At 35.5% G+C, this 16,332-nt stretch overlaps 1 protein-coding gene across 36 annotated transcripts in view; it reads right to left on the bottom strand.

Moving 5' to 3' along the window:
- The window catches only part of rims1b (regulating synaptic membrane exocytosis 1b), a 459,598-nt gene that overhangs the window by 186,641 nt on the left and 256,625 nt on the right, over positions 1-16,332 (bottom strand). For all 36 annotated transcript variants that reach the window (XM_051919562.1, XM_051919565.1, XM_051919570.1 and 33 more), the window contains one exon: positions 12,421-13,277. In XM_051919562.1, the coding sequence (XP_051775522.1) occupies positions 12,421-13,277 (857 nt within the window). The remainder of the gene's footprint in view (positions 1-12,420; positions 13,278-16,332) is intronic.

Here is a 16,332-nt window from a genome sequence, read left to right as displayed (position 1 = left end):
GAAGCCAAAATACAGGTACACATGTAGTCTGGTGTCAGTAGTGACAAGCTGATGGTTTTCTTTGCAATTACAGTATAAAATTAAAATGTATGAAGTTGAAATGTGCTTTTCGGTGAAATAATGTATGCCTCAAATCAATAGTCTTAGATATAACATAACTTCAGGCTTGTATATAAATATACTCTAAAATATTAACTCTAAAATTCTAGAAGCTTTACAATTATTTCCAAAGTGGAAATACTGCAAGTCACAAAGTTTACCTATGATAGTTTTATTAAAATTGCCTAGCCCATCAGAAAACCTACAACCAATTTCACCAAATATCACTAAAACACTCTTAAACACCTATAAAATCATCAGCAATTTAATTCTTCATGATATAATACCATTCATTCATCATTTATCTAATAAATAAGATGCTGATGAGATAATTAATGGAAAAGTTTCTGCATTTAAGCCTACATTCAGGATACGAGAGAAACTGGCTTTTCAACAATCTCTGAAATAATTTTTAGAGTCACAGCACCCATCTGAGACACGACGGATGAAATGTACCTTTCAGTGAAAAAAGGTTTAGACACTAAGTTTGCAGTATAAAAAACCATGGACCATCACATTGAAAATTCAGAAAAAAGAAAACTTGAATACAGAGGAATGGCCATATACATTTCATCTACATTTGAATTATTTTAAGATGTGGAAAAGTAAATGTATAAAGTTGAATGGAAATACATGCTTGCCAATTTATATAGGCTTGAGACTCATATATCCACATAGATTATTATAGTCTCATAGTGAAGCCATAGTTTGTATCAACAATACAAACTCTGAATACTTTGCACTATGGCATGCCTTTTGACATTTATTTTATGCTTTAAAGGAACTGAATGTAGTTAAATGACTGCTTATAAGTAACAGAAAGATGCACCAGCAGAAACAAATGATTTCGTCACTGTTGTAAATCAGAAGGAAGCCAGGCTTTAGCTAAATTACTTTTTAATTGAGGGTCAGTGGCAATCCAAACTTTAAGACTCTAAGAGGCATAGCACTGAACCCACAATGACATTTTGTTTACCTTATACAGTATACTCTTTACCTGTGCAGCATTATCTACAAATTGCTGTAAACTAAGTGATTTTAGAACAACTAAATGTTTGCTATCAACCTAGTATCAGTACACGCAATATTTGAGGTTGCCCTCCTTATATAAACATGTTCAATATATGGCACGTGTATGGTATCAAAAGACCTTTAGCAAATTAACCTACAGAATGTATCTGGATCTTCTGAACAACTTTAGTCTAAATACGAATTGCTACTAAAACATTTCTTACATTACAAGTTGTGTATTAAGATTGCATTCTTCAAAAATGATCACTGTCTTCTGGGCGTCTTTTTAGGAATGTTATGACCTAAGGAATCAATTTCTCCAGTTTGTTTTTTTTAACCTTAAGTTTTTTTTGAAAAGTTTATTATTTTTTTGGTTTTATGTTAATGTCATTTTGTATTAGCAAGGTGCACCACTTCTTTGTTTGGTTTTCAAGTCGTTTGTTACCTAGGCAATGTTTCCCTCAATTCTTCGGGACAGTGCCACAATGATGTGAATATTTAAAAATTTTTCTTTTTACTTCCAATTTATCCGAGATAGATAAAACCTTTGAACTCTGTGTGGATATTTTCTTTGACTTTATTTGCTTAAAAAGATCTTTCTTCCTGATTTTTGACTATGATTATATATTTTGATAGATAGATTTACATTCTGGTTAACAAATGTTGCGCATCTCTTCCAATCCTTTTCAAAAATCTCTCACTCTAGGTCAGGCATGACACTGAGGACTTTGCTAAAAGAAAAATACCTCATTTGCCAAATTTTCCTCCATTATCTAGTACAGAGTTGCTTTTGCTGGTAAAGAAAGTATGTTACTTTTATGTTCTTAATCATTTTATCACTTTAGAACCATGGTATTTTGTTTTTCAAGCATTTGACTATTTTTCACATTGTGTTTGTAATGTCTTGTCACTGCTATTTTGCTTTCATGAGTGCCTCCATATTGTTTATAGTTACAACACTCGTTGCTGGTCACATCAGTGTCACATTTGAAGTTGCTGATTGTACCCTTTCAAAGACAGCGGTGCCAAGATACCAGTATCCTAGCTTTGGGATAAATCTAAAACCTGATGTGTGTCTCATGTTTGTTGGTTTTTTTTTGCGTATTTTCACTAATGATCATCCTGCTTTTTCAGGCTCATCACAACAAATACATTCTAAGCTAATATAAGAAGCATGTAGGAATTGCATGTTAAGTAAAAATCTCACGTAAGCAATGGAAGATCATTCTAGTTGTCATTTTCTAAAAGAAGTGATTTAACCTCTTTGGGAATCTTTATCTTGTCATTTACAAAATCCATGGCAGTATGTGAAAAACATTTCGTTCATTCTGTCCAGCTTACTCTTTATATATGCTTGGTGTCTTTTGCATGTGTTTATGTACTTTAATATGAAGTGATTTCCACCATAGTCTGACACAACCAGAGCTACTCTACAGTGGTCTTCACAATCACCAGCAATATTTCCAATGTATTTTTCCTGTGCTCAAAGACATCCCCATTTTGTAGTTGGTCTTCTGTTCAGTCTTCTCACAGAATTTTATCATTTAATGGTTTATCACATTTGGTTGGTGCTAAAACAAATAACTGGAGGAAGCCATTATTCAAAGATGAGAAGAAAAATTAGGCAAATGGATGGCTTTGTAACTGAAATTAAAATTTCTTATAAAAGTGCATAGCAACTCAGCATAAGCACAAAATTGTCACTTTTTTGACAGATAATATACCAAAATATTTAACCTATTAATAAATTAGACATTTTTAATGCTTTATATTTTTAGTTTATCTACATCAAGCTTTATTTTATTTTACCTTCTGAAAACATCTACAATGTAATATATAAATTATGTGCAACATAAAGTATACAGTAAGACTGTCATCCTAACCAATAATTCAGAATTGAATAGTTCATATTAGAGATATGCATTAGCTCAAATATATTTAAATACAGCTAAAAAAATGGTGGCTACTTGTTTATTACAACACTTACATTGAAGGTAGAGTCATGAAAACTATTGACATCCTAATTTTACAATGAAATATTTATCGAGCTTACTTAAATTCATCAAGGTGTAGTACTTTAGTTAAAAACGTACAATGTGTTGAATATTGTTAGAATCTCAGTACCAATAAAGGTGCTGTATTTAATAAGATAAAAAAAAGAAAGAAATCCTGTTAACCCCTAGATCTCCTCTCATTTTCAAATATACAGTATATGTAATGTGGTCTTCTTTTCCTTGCAAACCATAGTTGCTGCTTAGACGAAATTAATACACAGAGGAAAACCTTCGCTTGCCTGGTCACTGCCAGACATTAACCAGAAGCAAGATGTGCAAATAGTCTTTATGTTACCACTTGCCAGGTATATTGGAACATTGCTAGCAGGCAGATGTTTACACTGCAATGAATTAGTTCAAAATGATTTAGTACATTAAAGCACAAAAACAAGAAATGAACTCAATTCTACATAAAAGAGAGAGGCTTTAACCTTTCTAGCCTATTACAACACAGGCTTCACAACAAACAACAAAAAGAGATTAAAACTATATACAACATGGTTGGCCATGCCATGAAAGCAGGAATGTGAGGAAAAAGTAGAAAATGACACCTTTATTTCCAGATATTTGTACACGAGTGCTTTAAACTTTTAGAACAGTGCCACTTTCTGAGTTCTTTTCTCCACTTTAGATGAGCATAACCTTAGGAACAAATTAACATCACATATACTTAAAAACTATAAAATGTAATAGTTTATTTTATGTCACCTGTATTTAATAACAAAATTATTCCTGAAGCCCACGACATCCCCAAAATCTTGGTTTGGTCTTCAGAGATGACTTGCCATGGCTTTGCTGCAGTCATTTTCAGTGGCAGTTTATAGAGCTTTCTAACTTAAACAATATTTTCAACAAGACAAAGCAACTGCATTTGAATCAGGACACTGACTAGAGCAATATGAGGTTTTTTTTTTTTTTGGTTACAGAACAGTGCGTTTTAGATTAGGTTGAAAACATTATTATTTGAAATTATTTTTCTACTATAATACTGTTTCATCATCAACAAAGATGCACAAGCTGCCCCATAAGTATTCCCAAGTTTTGACATTGCAATTCCTTATTTTTCCCTCATAAAGTCGTCAGTTTTGGATTTTCTTCAATTAGTTCCATTCCTTACTTGTAATTTTATCTCGTAGAAATGTACCTTTATTTCTTATTCTTTTGGAAAAAAGAAGACTGCTATTCTATCAACATTGCAATGTGAGGTGGTTTGTGGTTTCTGAGAACAGTTGCTTAAGATTTATTTCTTTGCAGCTGTAAGTTTTCTACCTGTAGCCTCATTTATTGACAGTTTCCAAAATAGTTACTAATTGCAGTTTTTGGAAAGTTCAAACATTAACTATAATACGTACACAAAATTTTCCCCAGTTTATGTACCTTTGTTTCAAAAGATTTAATGAAATTCAAATCAAAAACTGTTCACACAAAAATGAACAAAAATTTGAAAATACATGTACAAAAAAGGGGAAAATATTAAAAAAGGGTAAAATATCTTCTTACTAATAATGATTCAGTTTAAGGCTTGCATATCTTGGTTACATTTCTTTAAGTTCTTGTAAAATCACAACATCATTACACAATTGTTCTGTGATATACAGTCATAAAACTGTATGCCTTTATACCTTTCCATTTGGAAGCAATCTAATTAAATCTATCTAACAGATATTATGTGTTAAGACTTCAGAGAGAGGTCAGAAAAATGTATGAGAGATAAGATGAAACCAAAGCAAATGGTCAAAACAGGGGATAAAAGAGAGAAATGGTAAAACTAGAAGTCCTAAGTTCAAAACCAAAATCAATCCCAAAAGATACTCAAATCAAAACACTTAGATAAATGTAAGACTGCTGGATTTGACTTTTAAGTGGTCAAACTGATTATGTCACCAGGAATGATTCACATGACAACAGGTGACATACTAAACTTAACATAATGATGCATGGAAGTACAATAAAATAGCCCCGAGAAAGGCCAGGGGAAATTGTGAACAACAAAATAAAGAATATGAATTAAAAAACTATGCCAGAAAACAAATCCATGGGTACGAAAATCCTAGAACATATGTTTATATTATTTGTATCGTTTCATTGCAAATGGGAGTTGCAACAATAAGTTTCTAACTAACTGACTGACATCTTTCTGTTGTTACACCAGAATTTAAGCTGATTGACAAGCTATCTTATACAGACAAATCTTCTACAATATACAGTACTGTTGAAAAGTTTTAGGCAGGTGTGAAAAAATGCTGTAAACAAAGAATGCTTTCAAAAATGGAAGTGTTAATCATGTATTTTCATCAATCAACAAAACGCAGTGAATGAACAAAAGAGAAATCTAAATCAAATCAATATTTGGTGTGACCACCCTTTGCCTTCAAAACAGCATCAATTCTTCTAGGTACACTTGCACACAGTTTTTGAAGGAACTCTGCTGGTAGGTTGTTCCAAACATCTTGGAGAACTAACCACAGATCTTCTGTGGATGTAGGCTTCCTCTCATCCTTCTGTCTCTTCATGTAATCCCAGACACACTCGATGATGTTGAGATCAGGGCTCTGTTGGGGCCATACCATCACTTCCAGGACTTCTTGTTCTTCTTTACGCTGAAGATAGTTCTTAATGACTTTGGCTGTATGTTTGGGGTTGTTGTCCTGCTGCAGAATAAATTTTGGGCCAATCATACGCATCCCTGATGGTATTGCATGATGGATATGTATCTGCCTGTATTTCTCAGCATTGAGAACACCATTAATCCTGACCAAATCTCCAACTCCATTTGCAGAAATGCAGCCCCAAACGTTCAAGGAACCTCCACCATGCTTTACTATTGCCTGCAGACACTCATTATTGTACCGCTCTCCAGCCCTTCGACGAACAAATTGCCTTCTGCTATAGCCAAATATTTCAAATTTTGACTCATCAGTCCAGAGCACCTGCTGCCATTTTTCTGCACCCCAGTTCCTATGTTTTCGTGCATACTTGAGTCGCTTGGCCTTGTTTCCACATCGGAGGTATGGCTTTTTGGCTGCAACTCTTCCATGAAGACCACTTCTGGCCAGACTTCTCCGGACAGTAGATGGGTGTACCTGGGTCCCACTGGTTTCTGCCAGTTCTGAGCTGATGGCACTGCTGGACATCTTCCGATTTCAAAGGGTAATAAGCTTGATGTGTCTTTCATCTGCTGCACTAAGTTTCCTTGGCCGACCATGCATCTACGATCCTCAACGTTGCCCGTTTCTTTGTGCTTCTTCAAAAGAGCTTGAACAGCACATCTTGAAACCCCAGTCTGCTTTGAAATCTTTGTCTGGGAGAGACCTTGCTGATGCAGCATAACTACCTTGTGTCTTGTTACTGTGCTCAATCTTGCCATGACATGAAACTGTCTTCCACAACGTCACCTTGGTAGCAGAGTTTGGCTGTTCCTCACCCAGTTTTAAGCCTCCTACACAGCTGTTTCTGTTTCAGTTGATGACTGTGTTTCAACCTACGTGTGACATTGATGATCATTAGCACCTGTTTGGTATAATTGATCCCTGACTTAGTGCAAGTGTACCTGTAACAATATAAGAAAGGCAAAACACCAAGTAGTAACACCAAATATTGATTTAATTTAGATTTTTCTTTTGTTCGCTCATTTTGCATTTTGTAAATTGATAACAATAAACAATCATTATTTATATTTCTGAAAGCATTCTTTGTTTACAGCATTTTCTCACACCTGCCTAAAACTTTTGCACAGTACTGTATGTAGCTACAGAAAACTTATATTCTGTTTTAATTAAAAAAACCTGATGTGAATTTAAAATGAATTTTCTAGGATTTAAACTTAACTCGAATTGCTAACTTTACAAATATTTTCTTTCTTTTTAAATGGGTTAAAAATGAAAATTAGTGAAACCTAGTTTCCATGTCATAGTCCTGACTAAGAATGTATTTTAGGCATTCTAACTGCCTGTTTATCTCTTATACATAGTTCTCTATAACCTTCATGTTGACTTAGACCTACTGACCCTAAAGCTCATAGGCATGTTCAGTGCAAAAGAAAACACCTGCCCAATAAGTAACATAGTGTAGCTTACACTGGTCGATAAATGTAACAGAATAAAAAATAAGTAATAACAATAGATATACAGTAATCCCTCCTCCATCGCAGGGGTTGCGTTCCAGAGCCACCCGCGAAATAAGAAAATCCGCGAAGTAGAAACCATATGTTTATATGGTTATTTTTATATTGTCATGCTTGGGTCACAGATTTGCGCAGAAACACAGGAGGTTGTAGAGAGACAGGAACGTTATTCAAACACTGCAAACAAACATTTGTCTCTTTTTCAAAAGTTTAAACTGTGCTCCATGACTAGACAGAGATGACAGTTCAATCTCACAATTAAAAGAATGCAAACATATCTTCCTCTTCAAAGGAGTGCGTGTCAGGAGCACAGAATGTCACATAGATAGAGAAAACAATCTCTAGCAAACAAATCAATAGGGCTGTATGGCTTTTAAGTATGCGAAGCACCGCGGCACAAAGCTGTTGAAGGCGGCAGCTCACACCCCCTCCGTCAGGAGCAGAGAGAGAGAGAGAGAGAGAGAGAGAGAGAGAGAGAGAGAGAGAGAGAGAGAGAGAGAGAGAGACAGAGTTTGTTTTTCAGTCAAAAATCAATACGTGCCCTTCGAGCTTTTAAGTATGCGAAGCACCGTGCAGCATGTCGTTTCAGGAAGCAGCTGCACAAAAGATAGCAACGTGAAGATAATCTTTCAGCATTTTTAGACGAGCGTCCGTATCGTCTAGGTGTGCGAACAGCCCCCCTGCTCAATCCCCATACGTCAGGATCAGAGAAAGTCAGCGCAAGAGAGACAGAGAAAAGTAAGTTGGGTAGCTTCTCAGCCATCTGCCAATAGCGTCCCTTGTATGAAATCAACTGGGCAAACCAACTGAGGAAGCATGTACCAGAAATTAAAAGACCCATTGTCCGCAGAAATCCGCGAACCAGCAAAAAATCCGCGATATATATTTAAATATGTTAACATATAAAATCCGCAATGTTTTGAAGCCGCGAAAGGCGAAGCGCGATATAGCGAGGGATCACTGTAGATAAATCAACAATATCAAGTTAATATAGTATCAGTATAAAATATATAAATATCACTGCAGCAGGGATAGGCTGAATTGGATTAAGAGGGTCTGAGAATGTTATGTTGTGTTTTATTAGGCATAGACATTCAACATGTACCTATAGAACAACTAACAACCTGAAAATCAATTTTAAAAGTAATGAAAATGTAAAACAAGGGCAATGGACAACATAACATTTATCATATGTATTGTACAGGGAGATTCACTCGAAAGAGGCCAGAATATTCTGTAATAACTCTCACTAGGATGAAGCAATCTGAATGAAACAAAGTGCAATGTGCTCCTCAGTATATGGAGTTTCGAACAAGCTGGGATGCCCCTGCATCGGAGCAATGAGGTAGGCACCGGACAGCCGTTGTGATGTTTAACCTCCGTTTGCAACTTTTGGGTGCAGACCACTCATACCCCTTCACTCAGTCACTCGACTTCTCATCAGGATGGTGGTGTACAGCATTGAGCAGCACATCTTCATGGTGTGAACCTATTGAGTCACCAGTTAATTTACAACCAAATATTTGGGGCCTCTTTCAAGTGAATCTTCCTGTAGATATACATGATACATCTGGTTTTAGGATAACCAAACATGACAGTACATAACGTGTTCAATAACTACATCAAACTAAATTTAAATAAAAGGCATCTTAAAAAAAAATTGTGATTGAACTATTTGCTTGTCACTTTATTACTTATTACTTTGAGAAACAACACAAGTAAATAGGGCTGGATATAGATAGATAGATAGATAGATAGATAGATAGATAGATAGATAGATAGATAGATAGATAGATAGATAGATAGATAGATAGATAGATAGATAGATAGATAGATAGATAGATAGATAGATAGATAGATAGATAGATAGATAGATAGATAGATAGATAGATAGATAGATAGATAGATAGATAGATAGATAGATAGATAGATAGATAGATAGATAGATAGATAGATAGATAGATAGATAGATAGATAGATAGATAGATAGATAGATAGATAGATAGATAGATAGATAGATAGATAGATAGATAGATAGATAGATAGATAGATAGATAGATAGATAGATAGATAGATAGATAGATAGATAGATAGATAGATAGATAGATAGATAGATAGATAGATAGATAGATAGATAGATAGATAGATAGATAGATAGATAGATAGATAGATAGATAGATAGATAGATACTTTATTAATCCCAATGGGAAATTCACATTCTTCAGCAGCAGCATACTGATACAATAAATAATATTAAATTAAAGAATGATAATAATACAGGTGAAAAAAAAAACAGACAATAACTTTGTATAATGTTAAATGTTAACGTTTACCCCCCCTGGTGGAATTAAAGAGTCGCATAGTTTGGGGGAGGAACGATCTCCTCAGTCTGTCAGTGGAGCAGGACAGTGACAGCAGTCTGTCGCTGAAGCTGCTCTTCTGTCTGGAGATGACATTATTTAGTGGATATCAGCACTGATGTTCCGATTCGATTCAATTCACAATGCCTCGATTTCATTCGGTATCAATTTTATCTTCACTGAATTAGTATGCACTGATATATTTGAAGTGGTGATTTTTTTTTTTTTTTAAATTACTTAGATATGCATAAAGAATATTAATATAATGTGACAAATTTCAGTAACACTTTATTTGAGGGGTTTCTACACAGTGCCTTCATAACATATGCATAATCATTGATTGACATTTAAGAAGAAATACTTGATTGATAATGAACAGTTTTATAATGCACTGGTGAGGCCTCACCATTACTGTATGCAGTTTTGGTCTCCAGGCTACAAAATGGACATAGCAGCAATAGAAAATGTCCAGAGAAGAGTAACTGGGATCATACCAGGGCTACAGGGGATGAATTATGAGGAAAGATTAAAAGAGCTGTGCCTTTTCAATTTAAAAAAAGAACATTAAGGGCGACATAATTGAAATGTTTAAAATTATGAAGGGAATTAGGACAGTGGATCAAGACTTATTTTAAAATGAGTTCATCAAGAACATGGGGACACAGCTGGAAACTTATCGAGGGTAATTTCACTCAGACATCATCAGGCTTTTATTTACACAGAGAACCATAGACACTTGGAATAAGCTACCAAGTAGCGTGGTAGACATTAAGACTTTAGGACCTTTCAAAACTAGACTTGATTTTTTTTATTAGAACAATTACAGTAAGTGGATAGGTCTAGTGAGCTTTGTTGGGCTAAATGTCCTGTCTAGATTGTTCTAATGCTTTAAATGTTTAACATATGTATTACCGCATCAGAGTCCACATATATTAAGGGAGATACCTGTTAGCCCAATATATTCCCTATTGGACATTTAAAATAATCTTGAATAAATTGAAATTAAAGATACAGTGTATCTTTCTATAATTCTACAAGTTACACGTATCTTCAGTTCCTCACTTGTAGCAGTCACGTTAATCAGTCTTGAAAATATATCCTGATAGTCCTCAGACAAAAAGGAAGCATTTTAAAATGAGGATCTAGAGCTGACACTTGTTGACAGCAGAACTGAATGAATGGAACATAAAAGAAAAAGAACTGGCCTTCGTGACTGATAATGCCGCTATTATGGAGGTACTTCAAGTTGGCTGCTTTGAGCATATGCTCACTTTTATATCACAGGCTGTTCTTAAAACAACAATTGTCCAGTGTAGATGCCACATGGGCTGGAGAGGGAGCATACCTGGAAAGAAGCACCGGAAAGGGTGGACAGACAGCCCATTAAAATAAAGGATATCGCTGGGGTTGTTTTTATTCCCCCAGCACGCTAGATGGAAGCAGCCCTGGTTATCTGCGCCCAGTGGGAAGTCAGCAGGGCATGGTGGGAAATGTAGTCTGGCAGGGCAGCCCTGCTGGGGTCACGGAGTACCGCAAGAGGGCGCTGCAGTGAGGCAAGCTCCCTACTGTGATGGACTTCCGTGTAACCCGGAAGTACTTCTGGGTCTGTAATAAAAGGGACTGCACACCCTTATCCAGGCAAGTCGGAGCTGGGAGGTAGTGGAGCAACGCTTCAGTGGAGGAGGGCAGTGCAGTGGCGAGAAAATTATTGTGAGGAGAAAAAAACCCTGTGTTTTTGTGCTTATTGTGATATATTTGAGAGGTGCAGGTTAATAAATCAACCTTTATTTGAACCAGTGACTGTGCTTGAGTGTTCGTGTTGGGGTTTGGGCTTGCTGACAAACCGGGTTTCCATCACACCAGTTGATTTGTAGGGTGAGGCATGTTGTTGGGTCACTTATCTTTACAGAGAAAAACTGCTATAGATTCTGTTATTTTTGGGCACGATGCAAATTAAATGGAAGCTTGGAGCTACCCGTCTCAAGCGTAGACTGCTTAGAATCTACTCATATGAATGTTGTCTGAGATTAAATTTATGGGTGACGTCGGGATAAATGATTTCTCATATTTGTTGTGTTACAACAATAATTAATGCCTGAGTTGCACAGCTTACATATGGCTTTGCTTTTATCCAGTTTTTTTTTTTTACCAACATACTTCTTGAATCTGTAGTAAGTCCACACATCTGATTTAAGTGTCTAAGACGCTGATTTCAACAAAGATAAGCAAAAACCTACATTCAGTAATTGAGGAGGATAAAGATTCACAAGATCTGATATTGAATCTCTTAAACGAAAAAATATAATTTTTACCCAGGCCTAATAATAAAACACACTGCCATTATCATTAAGACTCTACTCAGGTTCATAATCACTAAACAATTCCCTTCAATTACATTCTTACTGTAGACAAACCATTCCAGAGTAGCACGACTCTTCTCCCTAAATGTATAGTAATGTTATTAATGTAAATTAAATCATTGTACACATAAAAAAGATAAGTTTTAAACCATGTAACACTGTAAACTTCGTAGTTACACAATTCTAAATTTATATAATGATAACCAAGATGAAAAATAGGCAGCCTGGCGATCCATCAGGATCATAAATCATAAAGTTTCTATGAATCTGGCAAGGCCCTTTTAAAATATATTACATTATGTAAGCAAATATTATTCAAAAACATAGTTGTTCATTTGAATCATTTTATGTTTGTATTGTTATAGAATGAATGACAGGATTCAGCTGTTAAAAAGCTAAAATAGAAGCCTTACCTTTTTCACTGACGCTTTCACTTTCAATTTCTACATCTTCACAGCTTGTGTACTCAGGTGTCGATCCACCTTCCTCTTCTGAGCTACTGACTGACATCTGCCTTATATTGCCCCTTTTAGTTTTGTAAGGCTTGGGTGGGGGAGGCCTCAGTGATTCAGACTGGTCCGAACTAAGAGAATCATTCCTCAACATGCTTTCCATTTTTTCCCTTTTGGTTTTACGAATCATAGCAGCAGAACTTGGATCTAGATGCAAATGTTTTTTACTCCAGTCCTGGTCCTTTGATTCAGAATGCTGGATTGAACATCTTTGTGTAGGTGGACTGTGATTTGAAACTTGTTTAGTAACAGAAATTTGAATATCCCCAGTTCTTTCAATTGAGTAAGATCTTTGATTTTCCATTGGTGACTTTCGCTCTTCTGTCCCTTTCATTTGAGACCTTTTTGCCAATCGGTTCTCTGGAACTTCTGACTTGTCCAACTCTGCATTTGCCAAAGCAACATCGCTATGCCTTCTCTCATGCCGTGCTTTGGATACTTTCGCATGAATGAGCATTTGCTGCTCTTCAGGGTGAGGCTTAACAGGATATCTGGCTAAATTAGGGTCACTACGGTACCGTGTTTGAAACTCTTCCTCTTTTCTTTGTCTCTCTTGCTCAACTTTTTTACTTTCCTCATTGGCATTTTGATGATCCTGTAATCTAGCTTTCCCCAAATGTCTGTTCTCATTATGATTCTTGTCTTCTCTGTCCTCATTCTGCTTATCAGTCTGCTGAGTGACAGTCTTTGGAGTACGTTTTCTTTCATTCTTTTGACCTCCTTTTCCATTCTGTTCTGTAGTTAGTAAGGGCTTTTTCCTGGGAATAATGGACAAAAACTGAGTTTTAGCTAAGTAATTAAATATCAACTTTATATTGTTACAGTGACAGATGTTAAAAAATCTCTTGTCTATTTAGACACTGCTATGCAAACAAAACTAACAAAAAACTGTTCACCATTTTCAGCCAATTGATCAATGTTTCTATAACAAAAACAATGAGAATTTACAATTCTAACAAAACGAAATGAAAACAGATCTCAGATAAGTTCAACATTTTATTCTTAGCTCAGTATCTAAATAGATACAAAAACCTAATACTATGTCAAAAATCTAAATCAAAGTTAAAAACTGCTTAAGCATTTTTTATAAAACTCATGCATAATTCATTTGCTCTAATATCTAACAAATTTACAATTTCCTTTATTTGTTGTTTGTTTACATTTTTCAATGTCATATTTGTATTTTAATAATCAATTAACTAGAATAAGGCTGTTCTTAAGAATAAAACATTTGAATCATATTTCAAAACGTGGTATCCAGAATACATAGATGCTTCTTTAATTAGGCCACCAGGGAAATAAAAACTCCTGATCACAAGTAAGTTAGAAAGTTACCAAAATATGATAAAAACATTCCCCCTTTAAGAAGCACTTAAACTTTGAAATATAAAAAATAACATCAACATTATCAAGAGTTTTACTGGGTAAAAATGTATATAAAGTTAGTTAGAAATATTCCCCAACCAGTGTTGGCTCTTGCCAGGATAGGCTCCAGCACCACACAATCCTGAATTAGATTAAGCAAGTTCACAATGTTTTCAATTCATCGATAAGGTTAAATGAAGTACTTTTTATGTTAAAGTTACGGCTTTACATTCATTATATATACATAATTAATTTATCACATGAAATAGTGTTCTAAAGTGAAGCAATTTTTTCTTTAATAAATTTTTTAAAAATATTTGGCCTACTCCTGCACTTTAAAATGGAGGTGAAAGGTATTGAGGTCCAAACCAGAAAACAAGTCTTACAAATTATCTAACTTGTCCACATTGAAGCAGCAAAGGCTTTGTTTTGAGAAAATGTGCCTTCTGCATTTCTGAGGCATGTTTGTGACAACAAACGTAAACTACAAGTAATACGTGTTATCACATATTCTTGGTACTATTTTCTTGAGGTAAGGATGTGTTTATTATTTTCTTGTCTGCAATGGATGGCCATCATGGATGGAGCTTTGACATTTGCCCCAATGCACGCCTAATGCTAGCACAGATACTGAATCATATGGAAGCTTATTCCTGCCACTCAAAAGTGTTATCACAATAATTATTGTTATTTTGCAAAATATTGCCTGCTGTCACTAGTGTCATTGTTCATGTGCATAACGTACAATCAAAAACTGAAAATATGTTAGACATATAGACATACAAATAGACATACATTTATGTTAACCAGGTACAAGTTTAGTAAATTTGGTAGAGAAGTTTCGACATATGCAGAGCTGTAGCACAGAGAAGTCATTCCTGTTTCACAGCGCCAGGGTCTGGATAGTGTCTGTACATGCTCCCTCTGCATTTATGGAAAATGTTTGGTATGAGTCAGTTAGTTTTAACCTGTTTTAATACTGAATACTGGAAATGTGTCAGTGTTGCCTGTCAATTGCCAAAACATTTAGTCCTTCATGTGCTGTCAAGTAAACACCTATTCCCTTTATTTCAGGTATAGTCTTTACACTTCCATATGTAATAAGCTATAAGTGACCGAATTACATTTTTTTGGTGATTATTGTCTAGTTGTGTACAGAATAAAGAGAGCAATTTACATATGTGTATAAGCTTTCAATTAAAGTCAATAATAAGTGTTTGCAGATGATTTATCAAGGTGGAAAGTACACACTGGAAGAAACCGCCCAATACCCGGAGGCTGAAGGGTTGCTACGGAGGAAAACAAGTAGTGAAGTGCAAAGCCAGTGACCTTTATAAATGACTAAATCTCACAGAAATGTTTTTTTTCCTTCCATCCTAAAGCAAAATTCATACACTTTTATGGAATACGTGTGCTATCTCAAGACACGGATTAATAGTCATTTAATAACACTTGTCTTCAAAAATGGACATATTCAGTAAGTTTAAGGCTTTTTTGTCACTTTGGGCACAGGTACCCTTCACCTTCATTTTAAAGAAAAGGCTAGATATTTTTTAAAATGTATAAGAGAGACTTCTTTTTAAAACACAATTACATGTGGCAAATTAATATATACAATAGTTGTGAAAAAATACCTTGAAAAAATAATGAACGTATCCTTTGATGTTATAGCCCATATGTTAATTTACATTACTCATGTGAGGCTGCCAGAATGATGAGAGATCTATGTGAATATTGCAGTAAGTGTTCATGATTTGGTCAACGCTTGCCTGACAATACTCATTGAAAAAAGATTTGGCAGAGGATTGAGTCCTGGTCTTTCTGCAAAATGATTCACGGACCATGAATTATGTTATGCCTTTACTTTATTTTCACTGGCTAATTTTAAAGCTCTCAATAGCGGCATGCCTAACTATGGTATGTCAGTTTTTGGGAATGCACATCTTCACTATTAGTGTAAATACTTTGAAAACGTAATATAAATTGTAGGAGTGGAATAGGCATCCCAGTCAGATTGGAGGTTGTTTCATTACCTGGACTGGAGGTCAGCACGACACTAGGTGGCAGTGGTCCTCAGATGGTAACCCAATCAGGGTCTTGGCAGTATGAAAGTGCAGCCCTGTTAGGGTCCCTAGGGATTGATACAGGGCGCTGTTGGGGGGACACATTCCTACATATTCTAAGGCCCGGAAGTGCTTCCTCAAGGACACAACGTGGCACTGGAACCATTCCATGTCCAACATAAAAGGAGTCCGCTGCCTCACATCAGGGAATTAGAGTTGGGAGGCAGTGGGCAAAACTCAGCGGAGAATGGAAGGAGGAAGATTTGTTGGTTTATCATTTATTTGATGAATTTATTGAGACTGATTGCTGGAAAGAAGTGTATTGCTGTGTCTTGGGTTTGAGGTTTGGTGGTGCCCTCCTTGTGGTCACAACAGATATAGCTAC

Source organism: Erpetoichthys calabaricus, chromosome 15 (genome assembly GCF_900747795.2).
Source record: "Erpetoichthys calabaricus chromosome 15, fErpCal1.3, whole genome shotgun sequence".
Classification (NCBI taxonomy): Eukaryota; Metazoa; Chordata; class Cladistia; order Polypteriformes; family Polypteridae; genus Erpetoichthys; species Erpetoichthys calabaricus.
The sequence above is the reverse complement of the archived record's forward strand: the minus strand, read 5'-3'. Positions and strand labels throughout refer to the sequence as shown.